At 34.3% G+C, this 17,609-nt stretch overlaps 1 protein-coding gene across 4 annotated transcripts in view; it reads left to right on the top strand.

Moving 5' to 3' along the window:
• Positions 1 to 10,743: 10,743 nt before the first annotated feature.
• LOC132029234 (histone-lysine N-methyltransferase ATX2-like) overlaps positions 10,744 to 17,609 on the top strand; it is a 37,207-nt gene continuing 30,341 nt past the window's right edge. For all 4 annotated transcript variants that reach the window (XR_009408027.1, XR_009407983.1, XM_059418801.1 and 1 more), the window contains exons 1-9: positions 10,744 to 12,646; positions 12,734 to 12,785; positions 12,879 to 12,953; positions 13,046 to 13,265; positions 13,570 to 13,693; positions 13,809 to 13,913; positions 15,436 to 15,626; positions 16,089 to 16,181; positions 16,280 to 16,377. Coding sequence is in view for 2 of the 4 variants with exons in the window: in XM_059418801.1 (XP_059274784.1) it covers positions 11,199 to 12,646; positions 12,734 to 12,785; positions 12,879 to 12,953; positions 13,046 to 13,265; positions 13,570 to 13,693; positions 13,809 to 13,913; positions 15,436 to 15,626; positions 16,089 to 16,181; positions 16,280 to 16,377 (2,406 nt within the window). In the remaining 2 variants the exon portion in view is untranslated. The remainder of the gene's footprint in view (positions 12,647 to 12,733; positions 12,786 to 12,878; positions 12,954 to 13,045; positions 13,266 to 13,569; positions 13,694 to 13,808; positions 13,914 to 15,435; positions 15,627 to 16,088; positions 16,182 to 16,279; positions 16,378 to 17,609) is intronic.

The raw sequence follows: 17,609 nt of genomic DNA, 5'->3' as shown, positions 1-17,609 counted from the left end.
AGTATTGCATTAAATATTTTCTATAAGAACATCTTTTGTATAAAAAAAATTCCACTAAATAGGAAAAAAAATGACTTCATTATTAGTAAATGAAATTGAGCTTTATTTATAAATATTTACGTTTTCGTTTCTTAGAATGAGTTGTAAAATGATTAAATCAGTCAGGTGTTTAGGGGGTAGATAGAAAAGAGCGGGGGTTGGGGTAGAGTGGTTTAATTAAGCTACTATACTGTATTTTTTGGGCTGGAAAGGAAATGAAAAGAAACCTTTTGCACGGAAACAAGAGAAGGGAAAAGAATTGGAAAGAAATTAAATAATAAGGTGTCATGTTCCTTTATTTGCTGTTATGGAAGAGAAATGGTTTTAGTATGATAATTAAATATTTTCCTATAAAATATTAATTCTCACTGAACAGGGACAATTACTTTATCATTAGTAAACGAAATTGATTTTTTATTTACAAATATCTAAAATAGAAGGGGAAGGAAATGAAATAATAAGGTGCTATGATCCTTTTTTATTTTGAAAAAAAGAAGTGGTTTTAGTACCGGTATGACATTAAATATTTTTCTACGAAAGTAAATTCCACTAAATAGGAAAAAATGACATTATCATTAGTAAACGAAATTGATCGGAAGGGAAGGAAAATCAAAAAAGAAGGGGAAAAGAGTAGGAAATAAATTAAATAATAAGGTGTTATGTTCCTTTGTTTTGTTCTTATGAAGAAAAAAAAGTGATTTTAGTATGACATTAAATATTTTCCTATAAAAAATAATTCCTACTTAATAGGAAAAAAATGACTTTATCATTAGTAAATGTTCTTTATTTATGAATAGTTCACATTCTTGTTTCTTATGAAGAGTGGTAAAACGATCAAATTAAATAGGCGCAGGTAGATTGATTGGTTTGTCCACTACTGAAACATAAGTTAGAGATGTTACGTTCTAACCAATGTGATCCCTATTTGGAAACAAAGTCTTTTCCATAACGGAACTAAACCTGATATTAACGTCTTGTATGGAAACAAGAGAAGGGAAATCAAAAAGAAGGAGGAAGGATTAAGAAAGAAATGAATTAATAAGGTGTTATGCTTGTTTAATTTATGGAAGACAAAAAAAGTGGTTTTTGTAAAACATTAAAAATGTTCCCGTAAAAAACTTTTATAAGAAAAATAGTTTCTACCAAATAGAAAATTAAACAAAATTGATTTTTATTTACAAATATCTCACATTCTCATTTTCTAAAATGACCGGTAAAATGTTCAACCAATATGGGCAAGCAAATTGACCGTTTTATCCACTATAGTTGGAAACGTTACATTCCCCATGTAATCCCTAATTGGAAACAAAGCCCTTATATAACGAAACTAAACATAGTATTATAGTATTAATGTCGACTTGTCTACTGAACATGTTGGGTCTACCGTTTTGTTGAAAAGTTAGAAACAAGCTAGTCGTAATTGAAGAGGAATTAACCATTACTCTATACGACTTACTTTAATCAATATTTAAATATTTTGATCAACCTTAATTCTCAAGAAATTTAGCAGGGCAATATAATTGTAGCGGTACACAGTTAATAAGTTGCACGCAAGTTTGTATGAATACCATAATTATTCAAAAAATAGAAAAAAATAATTTTTATTTGATTGATTATGATAAAAGCAAAAAAGAAATAAAATATGTATATTGGAGGGATATAATTCTCTTAGGTAGAACAAAATTTCCTACCATCTTATTTCCTAATTCTCTCCACATTGGGGGTCATTTTGTTTAAAAGCAAGTAATGCATAAAGATTGAAATGCGAGAACTTGTAAGTTGAGACTGTGATGTAATAATTGTTTAGTTTTGGATATTGATTTGTTATACCAAAAAATTATTACATAAATGTATATTTCTAAATATATTTATTTTAGTAGATTTAAATATTAGTTACTACATAATAGATGAATTTAGTCATTGTTTTAGACCATTCATTACTAAGTGTCATATTTTTATTCAACATTTTATCGCAAATAAAATAATAAGTAGATTTACACATCACTTAGTAGTGAAATTAAAATCAAATATTATACGATAATATTAAATTTTTATATGAAAATGAAAAATGAGATCAAACATTACACCTATAATGTTAAATTTTATATAAAAATTATTCCTCCACTACTATCGACTAAGCGTCACATTTAATGAATTAAATAACACTATTAAAAGTTATGGTAGAATAGCAACTACTTTCCTATCATCAATTAAACCTTTGGGTTTGGATCCTGAAAGTTTTACCTTATAATGGGAAATTTTCAACTTAAATTCGGATTAATTAAGCCCAAAATAGGTACTACATCCGTCCCAACTTATATTACACTCTTTTTAGTCAGTTTTAAAAAAATAACACATTTCTACATTTAGTAATAATTTAACTTTAAAATATTCATTTTACCTTTAATGAAATAATTTACAACCATACAAATATTTATGACTTATTTTAGAATATAAGTTTACATAAATTGAGACGGACCGAGTACTAAACACCTAACAAAAATAAATAAAGAAGAAACTATTTATATTTTGCTTGGTTGGTAGCGCGTGATGTCACGCCCTATTTATTATGGGAATCAAGTGGTATTAGGTGTGTATGGGTCCAACAACGTGGGAATTGTGAGGAGAGAGGACTCATTTCTCAATGATGGATTTGGCTCTTCGTTTTTCAGCTTTGGATTTTGCGGCCTTCTCACTGTTGTGCGTATTTGTCTGCGGTCAGCACACATGCAGCATACCAACCCATATAAGACCTATATTTTGATTCTCTAAATCTCTTGTACGTACTCACCTAAGGTGTTAAGTTCGAGTTTTGGATATGATTTTTTTTTTTGTTTTGGTAGGGAGCGTTTTTCGTGAATGAGACCGTTATATGAACGTGAATGGAAGATATAATCGCTAACAAATGGCGATATTATAAACGATGAATGAGAAACAAAAAAAGGACGTTAAATGAGCAGAATGAATTATATTTGGAAGAATCAAAATGTGTTGCGCTAACAAATGGAACGGGCTAGTCGTTCATAAGTTACTTGAATTACAATGGGTCGGAAAAGTAAAGAATTCATGTTTAGATTCAGGTTTATAAGTTGCTTATAAGTTAACAACTTTTTTTTTTTTTTTTTGAGTGTTTTTTGGCTCAATGAAAATCAAGAAGAAAACAAATGATTTTGTGAGAATAAAATAAAAAAAAACGTCAAAAAATAATTGGAACAAGAGTAGTTGTTAAAATGGGGCTTCAAGTATTTTCGTGAATTTGATAACTTGTGCATCGATGAATTTGGAATTGTTCCACGCAGAAAAAATAAGACTTCTTTAATCGCTTTTGGTGAAAAAAGTGAATTTTCTTATAGATTTGTAAATGAAAAGGGTCTCAAAGGATTTTTGGTACTACTTGGAAAGCTAATGGAAAAAAAGTTAGCCTACCACAAGCTTGTGATGGGGGCGTTCGGTTAGTCAAAGAATTTTTTTTTTTTTGACTTATAAGTCAGGGTTTCCAACAGAGAGAGAGAGAGAAAGGGTGAGGACAAATAATAGGGTGCGAGAGTAAGGAGAGAAGCGATTTATTTTAAGCCCATCCAAACAAGCTCTTAAAAAAGATCACAATTCAATTCGCTTAATTCTTGCTAAGTTTTAAATTTTCTTTTTATTATTTTAAGTACTTAATAAAATAATTATTTTCTTTGTTCTGGCTATATATAACATATCAAAGTAAAGAATATTTTTTTTGGAAATAATTTTGACAAGGTTTATATGGGTAATTTTGGTCCATATTTGGGCCGAATCTGAATTACATATCAGTCCAATTTTTAGATGGGGTAAAATGAAGGGTTGGGATTGGTCGAGCTACTAAATTGGCAGGCCAATGACCCACCCAAACTTTAACAGGTTAGATGGGCTAATTTTGTATCGCTTACACCCCCCCCCCCCCCCACGCAAATCATCCTCCCAACCCAGCAACACGCACACCATGAAGAACTATGGGTAATTTTCATTATACAAATTTATCACTTAATTATTATAATTAATATGCACTTTTTAATTTATTACATCAATTGATCATAATAAGTTGAATTGATTAGGTTAGGTATATAAATATTCAACAGTTTTGTTGCTTAAGATAGAACAATAATAATGTGATTAACATTTTCAAAGATCTAAAGTATCGTTTTCCACAATAACTGTGGCAAGAAGAATCATGTAGGAGATTATGGCGTGTGTATATTGTATACACCGTGTATTATGTGTGCATATTACATGTTTTGATTCCAATTATTTTTAGCCGAGGATCTATCACAAACAACCTCTCTACTCCAAAAAGTAGGAGTAAGATCTGCGTACATCCCAGCCTCCTCAACTCATTATTAATAAGGCAAAGAGGATTGTGAAAAAAATGTAGCAATCCTTAAAACATACTCATATAAATGACAGGAAAACAATATATAATAACTTTTCAATCTCAAACAAAAATGACACGTCATTTGTATGAAAAATAGGTCTTTCTACGATGGGCAAAATAACAACACCAATAACAATACACCCAGGGAAGCCTTACGATGTGGTATGGGGAGGGTAAAGTGTACGCATACTTTATCTTACCTTGAAAGGTAGGGACAAAGAACAAAATAACGAATTTTAAAAATATCCCTCAACAAACATTTATTTATTTACTTATTTAATCTAGTTTCACTTCAGGCTATGTACACTTAGGGGTCGTCTGGTAGACGGTATAAGGCAGGATACACCGATATTAAATTTTTGGGTTAAATTTGTATCATATTTGGTTTGAATTATTAATTAGTCCTGGTATAAAAGTATACCACAATGTTGGATAATATTATCCCATTTCCTAGGTGGTATAACTAATACCAAGCACATGCTTTGGATTATACATGGTATATCCCACCTTTAATCCAATGAACCAGATAAAGAACAAGTACTAAATAATTCAGAGGTTATTTAGTCTCAGGACTATAATTTCAGCATAACTTTATCCGCGTACCAAACCACCGCTTATAGTTATTGGGGGGTTTGACATAGATCCCTACCATATAAATTAAAATCCAGAAGGTAAATAGGGACATGACACCTTACCTCCTCATGATCTGTATAAGGATTAGACATGTCAAATCCGATGCAAAAATTAGCATACAAAATACATTGTCAGTTATGGTTGAACAGTCATGTTGGTTAGGCCCTATAGTTAAAGTAACTACAAAAATTACATTATATACCAGCAACATGCAGTGAGAGTCACCTTCCCTTATCATTGATGGAGATTTCAACATTTAAACATAGGTATTGGTAATGGAGTTTCTTTTAGCGTGCCTGATCCTGGAACTAGGCATACCCATAGAATCCATCTTGCTTGGTCCAGTGACTTATTTGGGCATATCATGGAGTCTATTATTGAGCAAAATATAATTTCTTTTTAACAGCAAGTAAGTCTTAACTTCATTTCTACCACTTGAAATTTAGATTAAATACTATATATTACAAAGTAAATAGCCATAGGATGAATCTGTGCTTGGATTGAGCAACTGTGCTCCCTAATAGTTCACATATTTTAAGTCTACTTGGTACCCAACATGGTATTGTAGACTCTGTTTTTATCAGAAACACATTATTCGAGACTTTATGATGCGAATTTAAATTTAATAGGAAAACCAGAAAAGGAAAAGGAAAAAAAGATAAATGCTTGGAGTTCTTGATGAAAATGAAATTATGAATAGATATTACTAATTACTTAAAGAGCTCTATACGGGAATATATGGGCGAGCATATATTGTGCATACACCGTGTATTTATATATACATATTATAGGCATAAACGTGTCATATAATTGTTAATAATTTAAACATAATTATGAAAAAGAAAGGAGAAATCTTTGAAACACGTGCATTTAAAATGAGAGGAAAACAATATATTATATAGTAATTTCTTAATCTCAAACAAAAATGATATGTCATTTGCATGAAATCCAATTTTTTCTCACAAAGCAAAATAACGAACTTTTTTTTAATGAGAAACCACTAAGTAATACTTAGTGGAGGGGTATTTTTGTTAATAATAAATAATAGTCAAAAGAAACCAAAAAGGAAAGCAAAAGGTTCCGGACCAAATAAAATACAACAAAATCAAATAGAAACCGACAAACTCAAAACCCTCACAACACATTTAGGAAAGTTATCGACCATGATTGCCTTCATCGAAGCAATGCCGCTGCAAGTCCACCCCAGGGCAAGCATCTGATTTTCTGATATGGTTTCATCATCTTCGCACCACATAGCTCTCCGGTGCCATGATTCTATAGCCAAGGAGTTCAAACTCGGAATAAACCAGATCTCGACCTTACAGATAAATTTTGATCCCAAATTCTCGATTTTGCTTAGTGCAAGTGAGGGGTTGAAATATATGTCGGTTATCTCTTGCTTTGTTTTCCCATTTAAAGAGTCTTTAGTTGTTGTGTTCTTGAGATCCGCAGATCTGCTGTGAGTGTTGGTTGTTGAGCTGAAATTTGCTATTAACCAGCATTTGTGACCTGATTCGGCCAGATTGATTGATATTTTGGTGGATTGTGTTTAACATAAACAACTGAGGATAGGTTGTCAATAAGCTCTATGATAAACTAGTGTATGTTTGTCCAATAGCTATCACCTCGACTCCTCCGATTGAACCCAAAAAGGTTAATTTTCATATTACAATGTAAATAGCTAGCCATAGGATGCATTTTGCTTGCATTGAGCAACTTTGCTCCCTACTAGTTCACATATTTTAAGTCTACTTGGTACCCATAGTGTTGTAGCGGTGTTTTTATAAAAAAACACTTTATTCGAGACTTTATGATGCGAATTTGACATTAATTGAAACCCCTCCCCCGACCCCCCCCCCCGGCCAAAAAAAAAAAGGGAAAAAAAAAGAAAGCTTGTAGTTCTTGATGAAAATGAAATTATGCATAGATATTACTATTCAATTAAGGAGCTTTATATAGGAATCTATGGACGTGCAATAAAGAGCTTTATATAGGAATCTATGGACGTGCATATATTGTGCATACACCGTGTATTTATATATTCATATTATCGGCATAGATGTGTCATATTGTTGTTAATAATTTAAAGAAGATTATCAAAAAGAAATTAGCAAGCTTTGAAACTTGCGCATTTAAAATGAGAGGAAAACAATTTATTATATAGTAACTTCTTAATCTCAAACAAAATGATATGTCATTTGCATGAAATCCAAGTCTTTCTCGCAAAGAAAAATAACAAACTCTTTTTGTGGTGTTGTTGTTGTGAAGCCACTAAGTAATAAATAATAGTCAAAAGGAAACAAAAAAGGAAAGCTAAAGGTTCCAGACCAAATAAATACAATAAAATCAAATAGAAACCGACAAACTCAAAACCCTCACAGCACATTTAAGAAAGCTATCGACTATGGTCACCTTCACCGGAGCAAAGCCGCCGCCAGTCCACATCACGTTAAACATCTGATTTTCCGATATGGAATCACATCATCTTCGCACCACAAACCTCTCACTGGTGCAGTGATTCCATAGCCAAGGAGTTCAAACTCAGAATAAACTAGATTTCTTTCTTACAGATAAACTTTGCTCCCAAATTCTCGATTTTCCTTAGTGCGAGTGAGGGGTTGAAAAAAATGTTTATCTCTTGCTTTGTCCTACTATTTAAAGAGTGTTGAGTTGCTGTGTTCTTGAGTCCGCCGATCTGCTGTGAGTGTTGGTTGTTGAGCTGAAATTTGCTATTAATCTTCATTTGTAACTTGAATATCAGCTAGATTGATTGCTATTTCTGTTGGATTGTGTTTAACATAAATAAATGAGATAGGTTGTCAATTTAACTCTCTCATAGACTAGTGTATGTTTGTCCAATAGCTATCACCTCGACTCCTCCGATTGAACCTACAAAGGTTAATCTTCATATGACAAAGTAACTAGCTAGCCATAGGATGAATATGTGCTTGGATTGAGCAACTCTGCTCCCTACTAGTTTAAACATTTTAATTCTACTTGGTACCCAATATAGTATTGTAGCTCTGGTTTTTATTAGAAAACACTTTATTCGAGACTTTATGATGCGAATTTGACTTTAATTAAGAAAAGGAAAAAAAAAAAGAGTAATGCTGGCAGTTCTTGATGAAAATGATATTATGCATAAATATTACTCACTAACTTGACGCGCTTCACACAGTCTAACCATTTTTTTTTTTTTTAAAAAAAAGTGGATTTAGTGAATATAGAAAAGATAAAAAAAAAAAAATTAGAATATCAAAAAATTAAAAAGAAAAACAAATTTATAATGTGAGCCATGAGAAGAAATTATAATAAAATTATAAGGAAAACACATATAAAAAAATATAAAAAAGCAAATCCAAATAAATACATTTCACATCTTTTTGTAGGTTTATACGGATAGAGTTCTTGCAAAAGTGACTTGTCAATTATATTGGGGAAGAGAAATTAACGTAGTAACGTAGGTTGTTCCATGTTTTTTTTAGTTTTACACTGATGTCACGCATCGCACAGTGTTAAAAAGTGTCTTTAGATTTACGAATTAATCTTTTTACAATATTTGAAAATTTTAATATTTTTGTTCTTAATCTAGCAATTTGTCATATTTTCCGAGCAATGATTCAACTTAAAATAAAGGCGCGGATTCTTATATTTTAGCTTAAAACATTTGTTTTTACTGAGGAAATGTAATACTATGAAAATATGCTCAAATAATTCAAAAACTTATTTATGGCGGGAAGTAAATAAAAAGTTACTTCGAATATTTATTGCACCTTCACTTATAGAGAAAATTGTTATAAGAAGGTTCGCCTAATAGAGAACTCTTTAATTTTCTTTTGTTCTACTTGGTAAAACAAAGCTTAAAGTTTAATGATATACCTCTCGAAATAAATGAAAGAACATGAAAACAAATTATTTTCCAAACTTTAGAAATGGCCAGTTGGTTAAGGACTACCTCATGCCTCGGTAGGCACTCCTACTTAGATCAATGTGACCTCCACGGTAACGATAAAGAGGAAGAACAAAATAATAGTAGATGAATTATGCCAAACATTGTCTCACATTTACCAAGTAGAGCACAGTTGCCATGTTGGATCCTATTTCAAAAACTTCATATCATATACATAAATGATAACATCGCTAATTGGATAGGTTAAAGTTTAAACAATGGACCATTTTCTGTATAAGTCGCTATATTATCCTACAACAGGGCATATGTTTAAGGTTACATATGTACTACTCGCAAACATATCATATTTCGTAGCAATTATATCCTCTTGAATAATATGAAGTTCTAAATGATCGAACCAAGCATATAATATGCAGTTAAGGACCAAAGCATGTCATACTCATAGTTACCTCGATCTCATGTTTCGATACAATGACACCTATAGTTTGAACACACATGACAACTCCCCTTCTTAACAACCATCACCGGTTCACCACCTTCACACACAGTCCTAGACATATGTCACATGCATTCACCCGTCGAATCACAACTGAAAATAAAAAATGGCACTCACCTAAAAGGAGTTTCAATCTAATAGCTAATTTTTCCGATTGATATCCGTGACAAGGATTTGAAGCAAATTAGCTAGTGCAAGCTTATAAATTAAATCTGCTGCCTTAATGCCTTCTCAATCCTCCATTCATTCTATTGGTAATCATGATGAATCAATTGTAATAGAATTCGAAGAAACGTTACAAGACAACAATAGTATTCTTCCTTATTGATGTTTTATGAGAAGTTAAATAAGAAAAAATGCTACAATAAAACAAAATAGACATATGAGGGAAAAACTATGGAGAAAAGCCAACAAACTAATTTCAGAAAAAGAATATAAATAATAAAGCTGGTCATAGAGAGTGCCACCTATAGATAGATTAAGTTCTTTGAAATCATAGTTAATGGAAAGTACCAATTGACATAACTATTTCCTACAAATATTGAAGAAAAAAAAATCACTAATCAGTAATATGCTAGGCGATTCATTCATCTGACCCTATACTAAGATCACTTATGATTCCGCAGTATTTTTTTCATTAATCGCTCCAAGTTCTTTACATTTCTATGTAAAGATCATTTCACCGATCGAGAAACTAACTTTGAATTGCCCATTTTTCTCCTATTCTTTACAACCACTTCATCACATTCACCCTCGTTTTCTCTATTTCCGTCGGATAAATTAGCTACATTCACCGACCGAGAAAACGATTTTGAATTACCCACCTTCCTTTTCTGCTTCTCCTTAAACCTTACACCTACTCTCTCTTCTCCGCCCTCGTTTTAGCCCTCACCGTCGTAATTAAACCCTAATTTCTCCGATCGAGAAGCTAAGGAGTCGTAAAACCACGGTTCATCTCGCTTCCTTTTACACCGACGAGTGTAAAACTGAGAAATAGGGAGTTTCCTTTTTCGTTGATCGTCGGTTTCCAAATTGGGAACGATTTTACGAGCGGTTTTTACTTTTTTACTCCTACTAGCACCGCCGACATAAGGTGAGGTAGTAGAGTACACATCGCATAGCGGTATGTACTTCCGCGAAGTAGTGACGTCGTCTCTATCATCATCTACCTGTAATGGCGGCTTAGATTCACGTTTTCCTTTGGTGAAAGAGGAAACGTCATAGAATTGAGAGTAAAAAAATGAGAAAAAATCAAACTGGTTCACCCTCGCCACCGTCATTAAACCCCAATTTCACCGATCGAGAAACTGATTTTGAATTAATCACCCTGCTTTTCTACTTCCCCCTACTAGTTCATTCAAGATCTTCTTACATGAATTCAAATTTAGTCGGCAAAAAATGGAGCATTACATTACATTTATAGAAAATGAAACAAATCTTCTCCTTTCCCCTTCATATAAATACGCCGTGTATTGACACCCGGCGGGAAAACTTACATTTTGCCCCAAAACCTCCCTCTTAAAACCACCACTCTCTCCCCCAATTTCCCTCAATTCTGTCGAACCCTAAAAATCCCAAATCCCTCAATTCTTTCGAACCCTAAAATTCCATTGCAAATTCACTCCTTTACGACCAAAACCAGTGAACAAAATCAATATCAAAATCAAATCGAATTTGATTTTTTTTTCTCGTTTTTTTTATTTATTTTTACTCTCAATTCAATGGCGTTACCTCTTTCACCCGAGGAAAACGCGATTTCTAAGCCGCCATTACAGGTAGATGACGTGGATGACGATAGAGACGACGTCACTACTCCGCGGAAGTACGTACCGCTATGCGATGTGTACTCTGCTACCTCCCCTTACGTCGGCGGCGCTAGTGGGAGTAAAAAAGTAAAAGCCGCTCGTAAAATCACTCCCAATTTGGAGACTGATGATCAACGAAAAAGGAAACTTCCGATTACTCAGTTTTACACTCGTCGGTGTAAAAGGAAACGACAGGAACCGTCATTTTACGACTCGTTAGTTTCTCAATCGGAGAAACTAGGGTTTGATTACGGCGGCGAGGGTGAAAATGAGGGCGGAGAGGAGGGAGTAGGTGTAAGATATAAGGAGAAGCAGAAGAGAAAGGTGAGTAATTCAAAACCGTTTTCTCGATCGGTGAATGTAGCTAATTTATCCGATGAAAATAGAGAAAACGAGGGCGAAGGTGATAAAACAGTTGTAAAAAGTAAGAGAAAAGTGGGCAATTCAAAGCTAGATAGAGATGATAGGATAGACGAGGGCGAAGACGAGGAACTGTTTATAAAGAGTAAGGAGAAGCCGAAGAGAAAATTAGGGTTATGTGATGGAAGTAGCGAAAACGAGGGCAGAGACAACGAAATGGCTTTAAAGAGTAAGGAGAAACTGAAGAGAAAAGTGGGCAAATCAGGGAATTTATGTGATGAAAATAGAGAAAATGAGGGCAAAGAAGGGGAAATGGTAATAAAGAGTAAGGGTAAAGTGGGAAATTTAAAGCTAGTTTCTCACTCGTCAAAGTTAGCGAATTTTTCCAATGGAAATAGCGAAGATGAGGGCGACGCGGACGAGGAAATGGTTACAAGGAATAAAGAGAGGCGGAAGCGAAAAGTGGCTAATTCAAAGCTAGGTTCTCACTCGGCAAAATTAGCGAATAGAGAAGTCGGGGCCGAAGACAAGGAAATGGCTATAAATAGTAAGGATAAGCCTAAGAGGAATGTGGGAGATTTGAAGCTAGTTTCTCACTCTGGAACTGAGGGCGAAGAAGAGGAAATGGTTATAAAGAATAAGGAGAATTTAGAAGTAGTGAATTTTTGTGTCAAGAGTGAGAGGGACGACAAGGGAGAAGATGATGGAGTAGTGGTTGTGAAGCATATTAATAAGAAGAAGGAGAAGAAGAGGAGGAAGTTGGTTAATCCGGAGCTGGCAAATTTGGGGGTAGATGCTAATATAATCGGTCAGTTGAACGAGTCCTGTTCCAGAGGAACGCGAAATAGTGCTGGTAAAAATAAAGTTGACACCAATCACGGTGGTGACGATTGCAAAAATTCTAACTCCACGGGTAACATTAAGAAGCGAAAGGAAAATTGTATTTTGGAGAATCATTTGAACAATAAAAGCTCAGGGTCAAGGCGGACCAAGAAATGGGTTTGGTACATTTTTAACCCTTGTTCAATTTTTTGTTTCGTAAATGTGCATGTTATTATGAATATAAGTGTTTGAGTTTGTGTGTATTACAGGCTGAGTTTTGAAGGCGTTGATCCCAAGAAATTCATTGGACTACAGTGTAAGGTGGGAGATGGTCAAACTTGGAATAATTAGAATGTACTACGTACTGTTGTTATTATCAGTTTAAGCAACTAATTGGAGATTTTATGTCTATAGGCATATTGGCCATTAGATGCTGATTGGTACACTGGTCGCATAAATGGGTACAACTCGGAGACTGGACGGCATCATGTAATTGATTTTCTGGTTCCTTTTATATTTATATAATTTATGTTTGATTTTTTGACTGACAAGTGTATGAAACATGTTTGAGTCCAATGCAGGTGAAATATGTAGACGGGGATGAAGAGCATTTACTTTTATCAAATGAAAGGATCAAGTTTTCTGTTTCACTTGAGGAGATGAATCGTTTGAAGTTGAGACCCAGCGATACGAGTCCTGAAACTGATGCAATTGATGTTGATGAGATGGTTGTATTAGCTGCTAGTTTGGAGGACTGTGAAGCTCTTGAGCCTGGAGATATTATATGGGCCAAGCTGACTGGTAAATTATGGCTCGCATGTTACTTCTGATAATTTTGGTCTGATTTGCAACTTTATCACATATACTCTTCTTAATATTTCTCAGCTTTTTGTGAATTTTTGGTCTGATTTGCAACTTTATCACATCTACTCATTGTTACAGTCAGTAAGCAGCTAGGAGCTCTCAAAGTAGAACTAATAACGAAGATAAAACCTTTTTACCGACTTAATTTTGCATGATTGTTTACTTGGAAAAAAATGTGAGATCAATATCTCTCAAATGTAGCAACTATCTGGTTTTTCATTGGTTCTATCTGCCAATACAGGTCATGCCATGTGGCCTGCCATTGTTCTAGATGAATCTCTTGCTGGTGGGCGTAAAGGTCTAAACAAAGTTTCAGGGGAAAATTCAGTTCTTGTGCAGTTTTTTGGCACCCATGATTTTGCTAGGTGTGTTATTTGGAATTTTATTGTGAATGTAATTGGAGCTCTATTTACCATTAAAGCAGTAATATGCTCAGTTAATTTCCTTATGGGCTTATGAACCTTTGTTATTGGATTTCAGGGTCAAGTTAAAGCAAGTTATCTCTTTCCTAAGAGGGCTTCTTTCTTCCTTTCACCTGAAGTGCAAAAAACCAAAATTTGTTCAAGGTTTGGAGGAAGCAAAAATGTGAGCGTTGTCGATTTGAGTTACATTTTTTGTGTCATTTCCTTGTTACATCGCCGAGATTAAATGTTTGCTATATTTTGTTGGTCTTTCCCATTTTATGACTGTCGATACTAGAATTGGAAAAAAAAAACTAGGCAGAAATAATTCCCTCAAGATTTTTTTTTTTTTTTTTTGATTAAGCACCGGGTGTCCGAGTCTCTTTGAGCCCCGACTAATCCCGGGGGTGCACAGGCCCTCGGCATAATTCCCTCAAGATTGATACATACATTGTATACCTTTCCTGTGAAAGCTTTGATGATTATAGAGATGGTAGCAGTAGTAGTGTTTTTTTGCGTTTTTAATCCTGTTTTCACATGCATTGAACTTTATGTCCCCACTATACACTATTCAACATGACCTTAGATCTTAAGGTGTCTCATTGGTACCTGGACAGTACTATTTTTTAAATAAAGTGAAGCCAAATAATTCAATGTGTTTCTCGCTAGACTAGTTAGGGGTTAGTTATAGGCTTTTGGTCTTAGTTCAACATAGCAACCCACTTCTACCAATTTTCAGATGTTTGTGTGATATAATTTGCTTCAGTCCTTAAGAAATGTATGAGAGTTCCAGCCAAAACATTGAGATCCATGTGCATTGTACTTGGAAGAACAAAACTTAATAGCACCTGCATTTTTCAGCGTAATATTCTGGATTCCTTAAAGTATTAATATTGGCTAGCAGATGTTACACATTTCTGGTCCCAAAATGGTTTCCTGTTCACTGAAGTTAGTATGTGGTATGGTAGCTTACTGGTATAACTATTTCCTGCAGGCCACAAGTTTGATAAACCAGGCAGTGCAACTGCTTGCACCCTACTGTTTGTTTTGACAATTCTTCATTAAAAAAACCTATTTGACCTTACAATTACACCCTCCCGAGCATCTCTATTTAATCAGTACCCTCGGAAGAAAAATTCTTTCTTGTTTGTTAACCACAGTATTATTATTATTATTTTTCTCTTGCATCTCCTTAAGTTTTACTCTAGTTAGCAGATAACTAGATATATTACACCCATCCAGGCCTAAAATCTATGTAGAATCATTATTTTCCTCAGCATCTGTGCTGGTGGGGATAGCAGGGACATCGTGGAATTAGTCTAGGAGGGTGTTTAGATTGGTTTATTTTAAGAGCTTATTGGCTTTTGAGCTCTTTTCTGCTTTTGAGGTGTTGGCTAAAATAAAAAGTGCTTTTAAGCACTTACTTTTAGAGCCAAAAGTTGGGTATTCCCAACTTATGACTTTTAGCTTTTAGCTTATAAGCTTCTTTTAAAAAGCCAGTCCAAACACCCTCTAGGCGGGGATAAGCTGGCTAGGACACCACAGTTGTAAAAAAATGTTCCTTTTTAATGAAGAAGTTTCCTTTTACCTGCATATATGGTGATGCTGCTTTTAATTGTGGCTTGTGTATTTGGGTATGTTCCTGCTTAATATTAACTCAGTTGCTAGGTTCGTACTGATTTCATACTTCTAACTTTCTTGATCAGGTATCTTAGTGAACAGAAGCTCTCAAAGAGGATGCTGCGGTTACAGAATCGTATCAATGCAGATAATAATACTGAGAGCGAAGAAGATGAAGGCAGTTCTGATTCAGAGGATGAAGGGGGGTTGAGGAGAAAGCTTGAGGATGTCAAAAATTGCCCATTTGAATTGGGAGACTTGCAAGTAGTTAGCCTTGGTATTTTCTTTCCCAAATCTTAGCTGCATACTGATTAGAGAGCAAAAACAATGCAGTAATATCCTATTGAATTGAATATGTGTTATATGTTTGGGTTTGAGATTCTTCTAGATGTAATCTGAAACCTTTACCATTCCCCATCCTCGTTGCCCTTTTTACATCATGAGATTTTGATCTCCAATTAGATAATCTGAAATTGCTCCTAGATGGTTTTACTATTTCAGCATATCATAGTCCAACAGTTGATTGAATGGTTTAATCTGATTCTGTGGACATAAGTTAATCAGCATGTTGTCCTATGAAAGCCAACTCTTTGACATATTATACACCAAACTGTGGTCTTCATTTTTTTCTATTTTGTCGAGTAACATTCCCTATTCTTGTAAGTTTAGTTGATTTCTCTCTTCACTTAATGTATATTTGATGTATATCAGTCTTTTGATTTGCAAATGTCCTTTACAGGTAAAATAGTAGAAGATTCGGATCTTTTTCGAGATGAGAAATTTATCTGGCCAGAAGGTTATACTGCTGTGAGGAAGTTCCCCTCAGTAACAGGTAGCTGATCCTATCTCCCTCTCCAGCAACAGCTCTGCTGTGCCTTATTTTGAATTTAGTGGTATAAAATTAATCATTTCGTTTCCCAATTGAGACAGATCCCGGTGTACGTGTCTCATATAAGATGGAGGTACTGAGAGATCCTGATTTCAGGACACGGCCTTTATTTAGAGTTACATCAGATAGTGGAGAACAGGTATTCTGCAATTCAATGATGTCTAATCAAGTTTTTATTTTTTTCTTTAACTACTTCAGTCATTCATTTGTATGCTATATACTCCTTTGATTCTGCAATTCAGTTTTTTGACTTACGAAGGCACTGACTATATTATTGTCGCAGTGAATTTTATAGTTTGCTTTTGAAACAGTGGGATCCTTGTTCCGATTCTGGATATACTTTCAAAGAATTTCTATCAAAAAGCATATGCTCCATAGCTTTTGAGAGCAATGTTTCTTCTTTCACCTTTTGATAGGAAATGTTGTGTTAAAAAAGTGGTGCTTGTGGACTTTAAGATGGATACCCCAAGGTTAAATGGGTAAATCAAAATCAAGCTAAGGACTACAAGGCGGACACAAAAACAGACAAATTTTATTGAACTAAAAATATGCTCATTATGGTTGTTGGTTAGATGATAAAGAATTTTTTTGTTTGGTAAGATGGGTACCTAAAGAGCAGATAGAGCCAACCATACTCCAAGATTGAAGTATAAGGACTGCAAAGTGGAGGATACGACCAGATGAATTGCATTCAATTAAAATGTCCATTGAGGATATCAAGCACTTTGAGATCCCATAGGAATATCTGGAGAAGGATATAAGTTCTTACTTTATGCTCTATTTAGATACTCCAGTTGAATGTGTAAAACTGTCTTTTGTCCCTTTTTTCCTCTTTCCAGATGAAGTAATAAGTTTATTGATCTCGGTGGTAGACATCTCAGACTCTAGGAACTTTGCTTATGGAGCTATCCAACCAAACTTTGAAATTCCAGTGTTCCACTAGATCCCAGTATTTATGGTTGCTTCCAAATCTTAAGTCTGGTTAGATCTCTCTTTCATGTGACCTTAAACTACCAGTTGTACTCTAGCTCAATTTAGCATGGTATTCTGTAGATGTGAGATGTGAATCTCAATTTGCATACATCCAACACCATCTGTTCCCCCAAAACTTGCCCTGCTCCCTTCTCTACCTTAAAAGTAATGTTACCACTAAATTCTTTCCACCACTTCAAAATATTCCTCCACAGGCTGCTGGCTAGGGGAAGTGTGATATTTTAGTCCTCCAACCCCTTTACACAATTCCGTATTTTTTTTCTATCACCTAGACTGTGATGCTCTATTCAAATCTCGGAAACCATTCATTTTCCTGATAGGGTCTTGTTAATAACCCAAATATATATTTCACCCCAAGATTATCCAACTCTTTGGCGT

Source organism: Lycium ferocissimum, chromosome 1 (genome assembly GCF_029784015.1).
Source record: "Lycium ferocissimum isolate CSIRO_LF1 chromosome 1, AGI_CSIRO_Lferr_CH_V1, whole genome shotgun sequence".
Classification (NCBI taxonomy): Eukaryota; Viridiplantae; Streptophyta; class Magnoliopsida; order Solanales; family Solanaceae; genus Lycium; species Lycium ferocissimum.
Note: the sequence above shows the minus strand (reverse complement) of the source record. Positions and strands in the feature narration are given on the sequence as shown.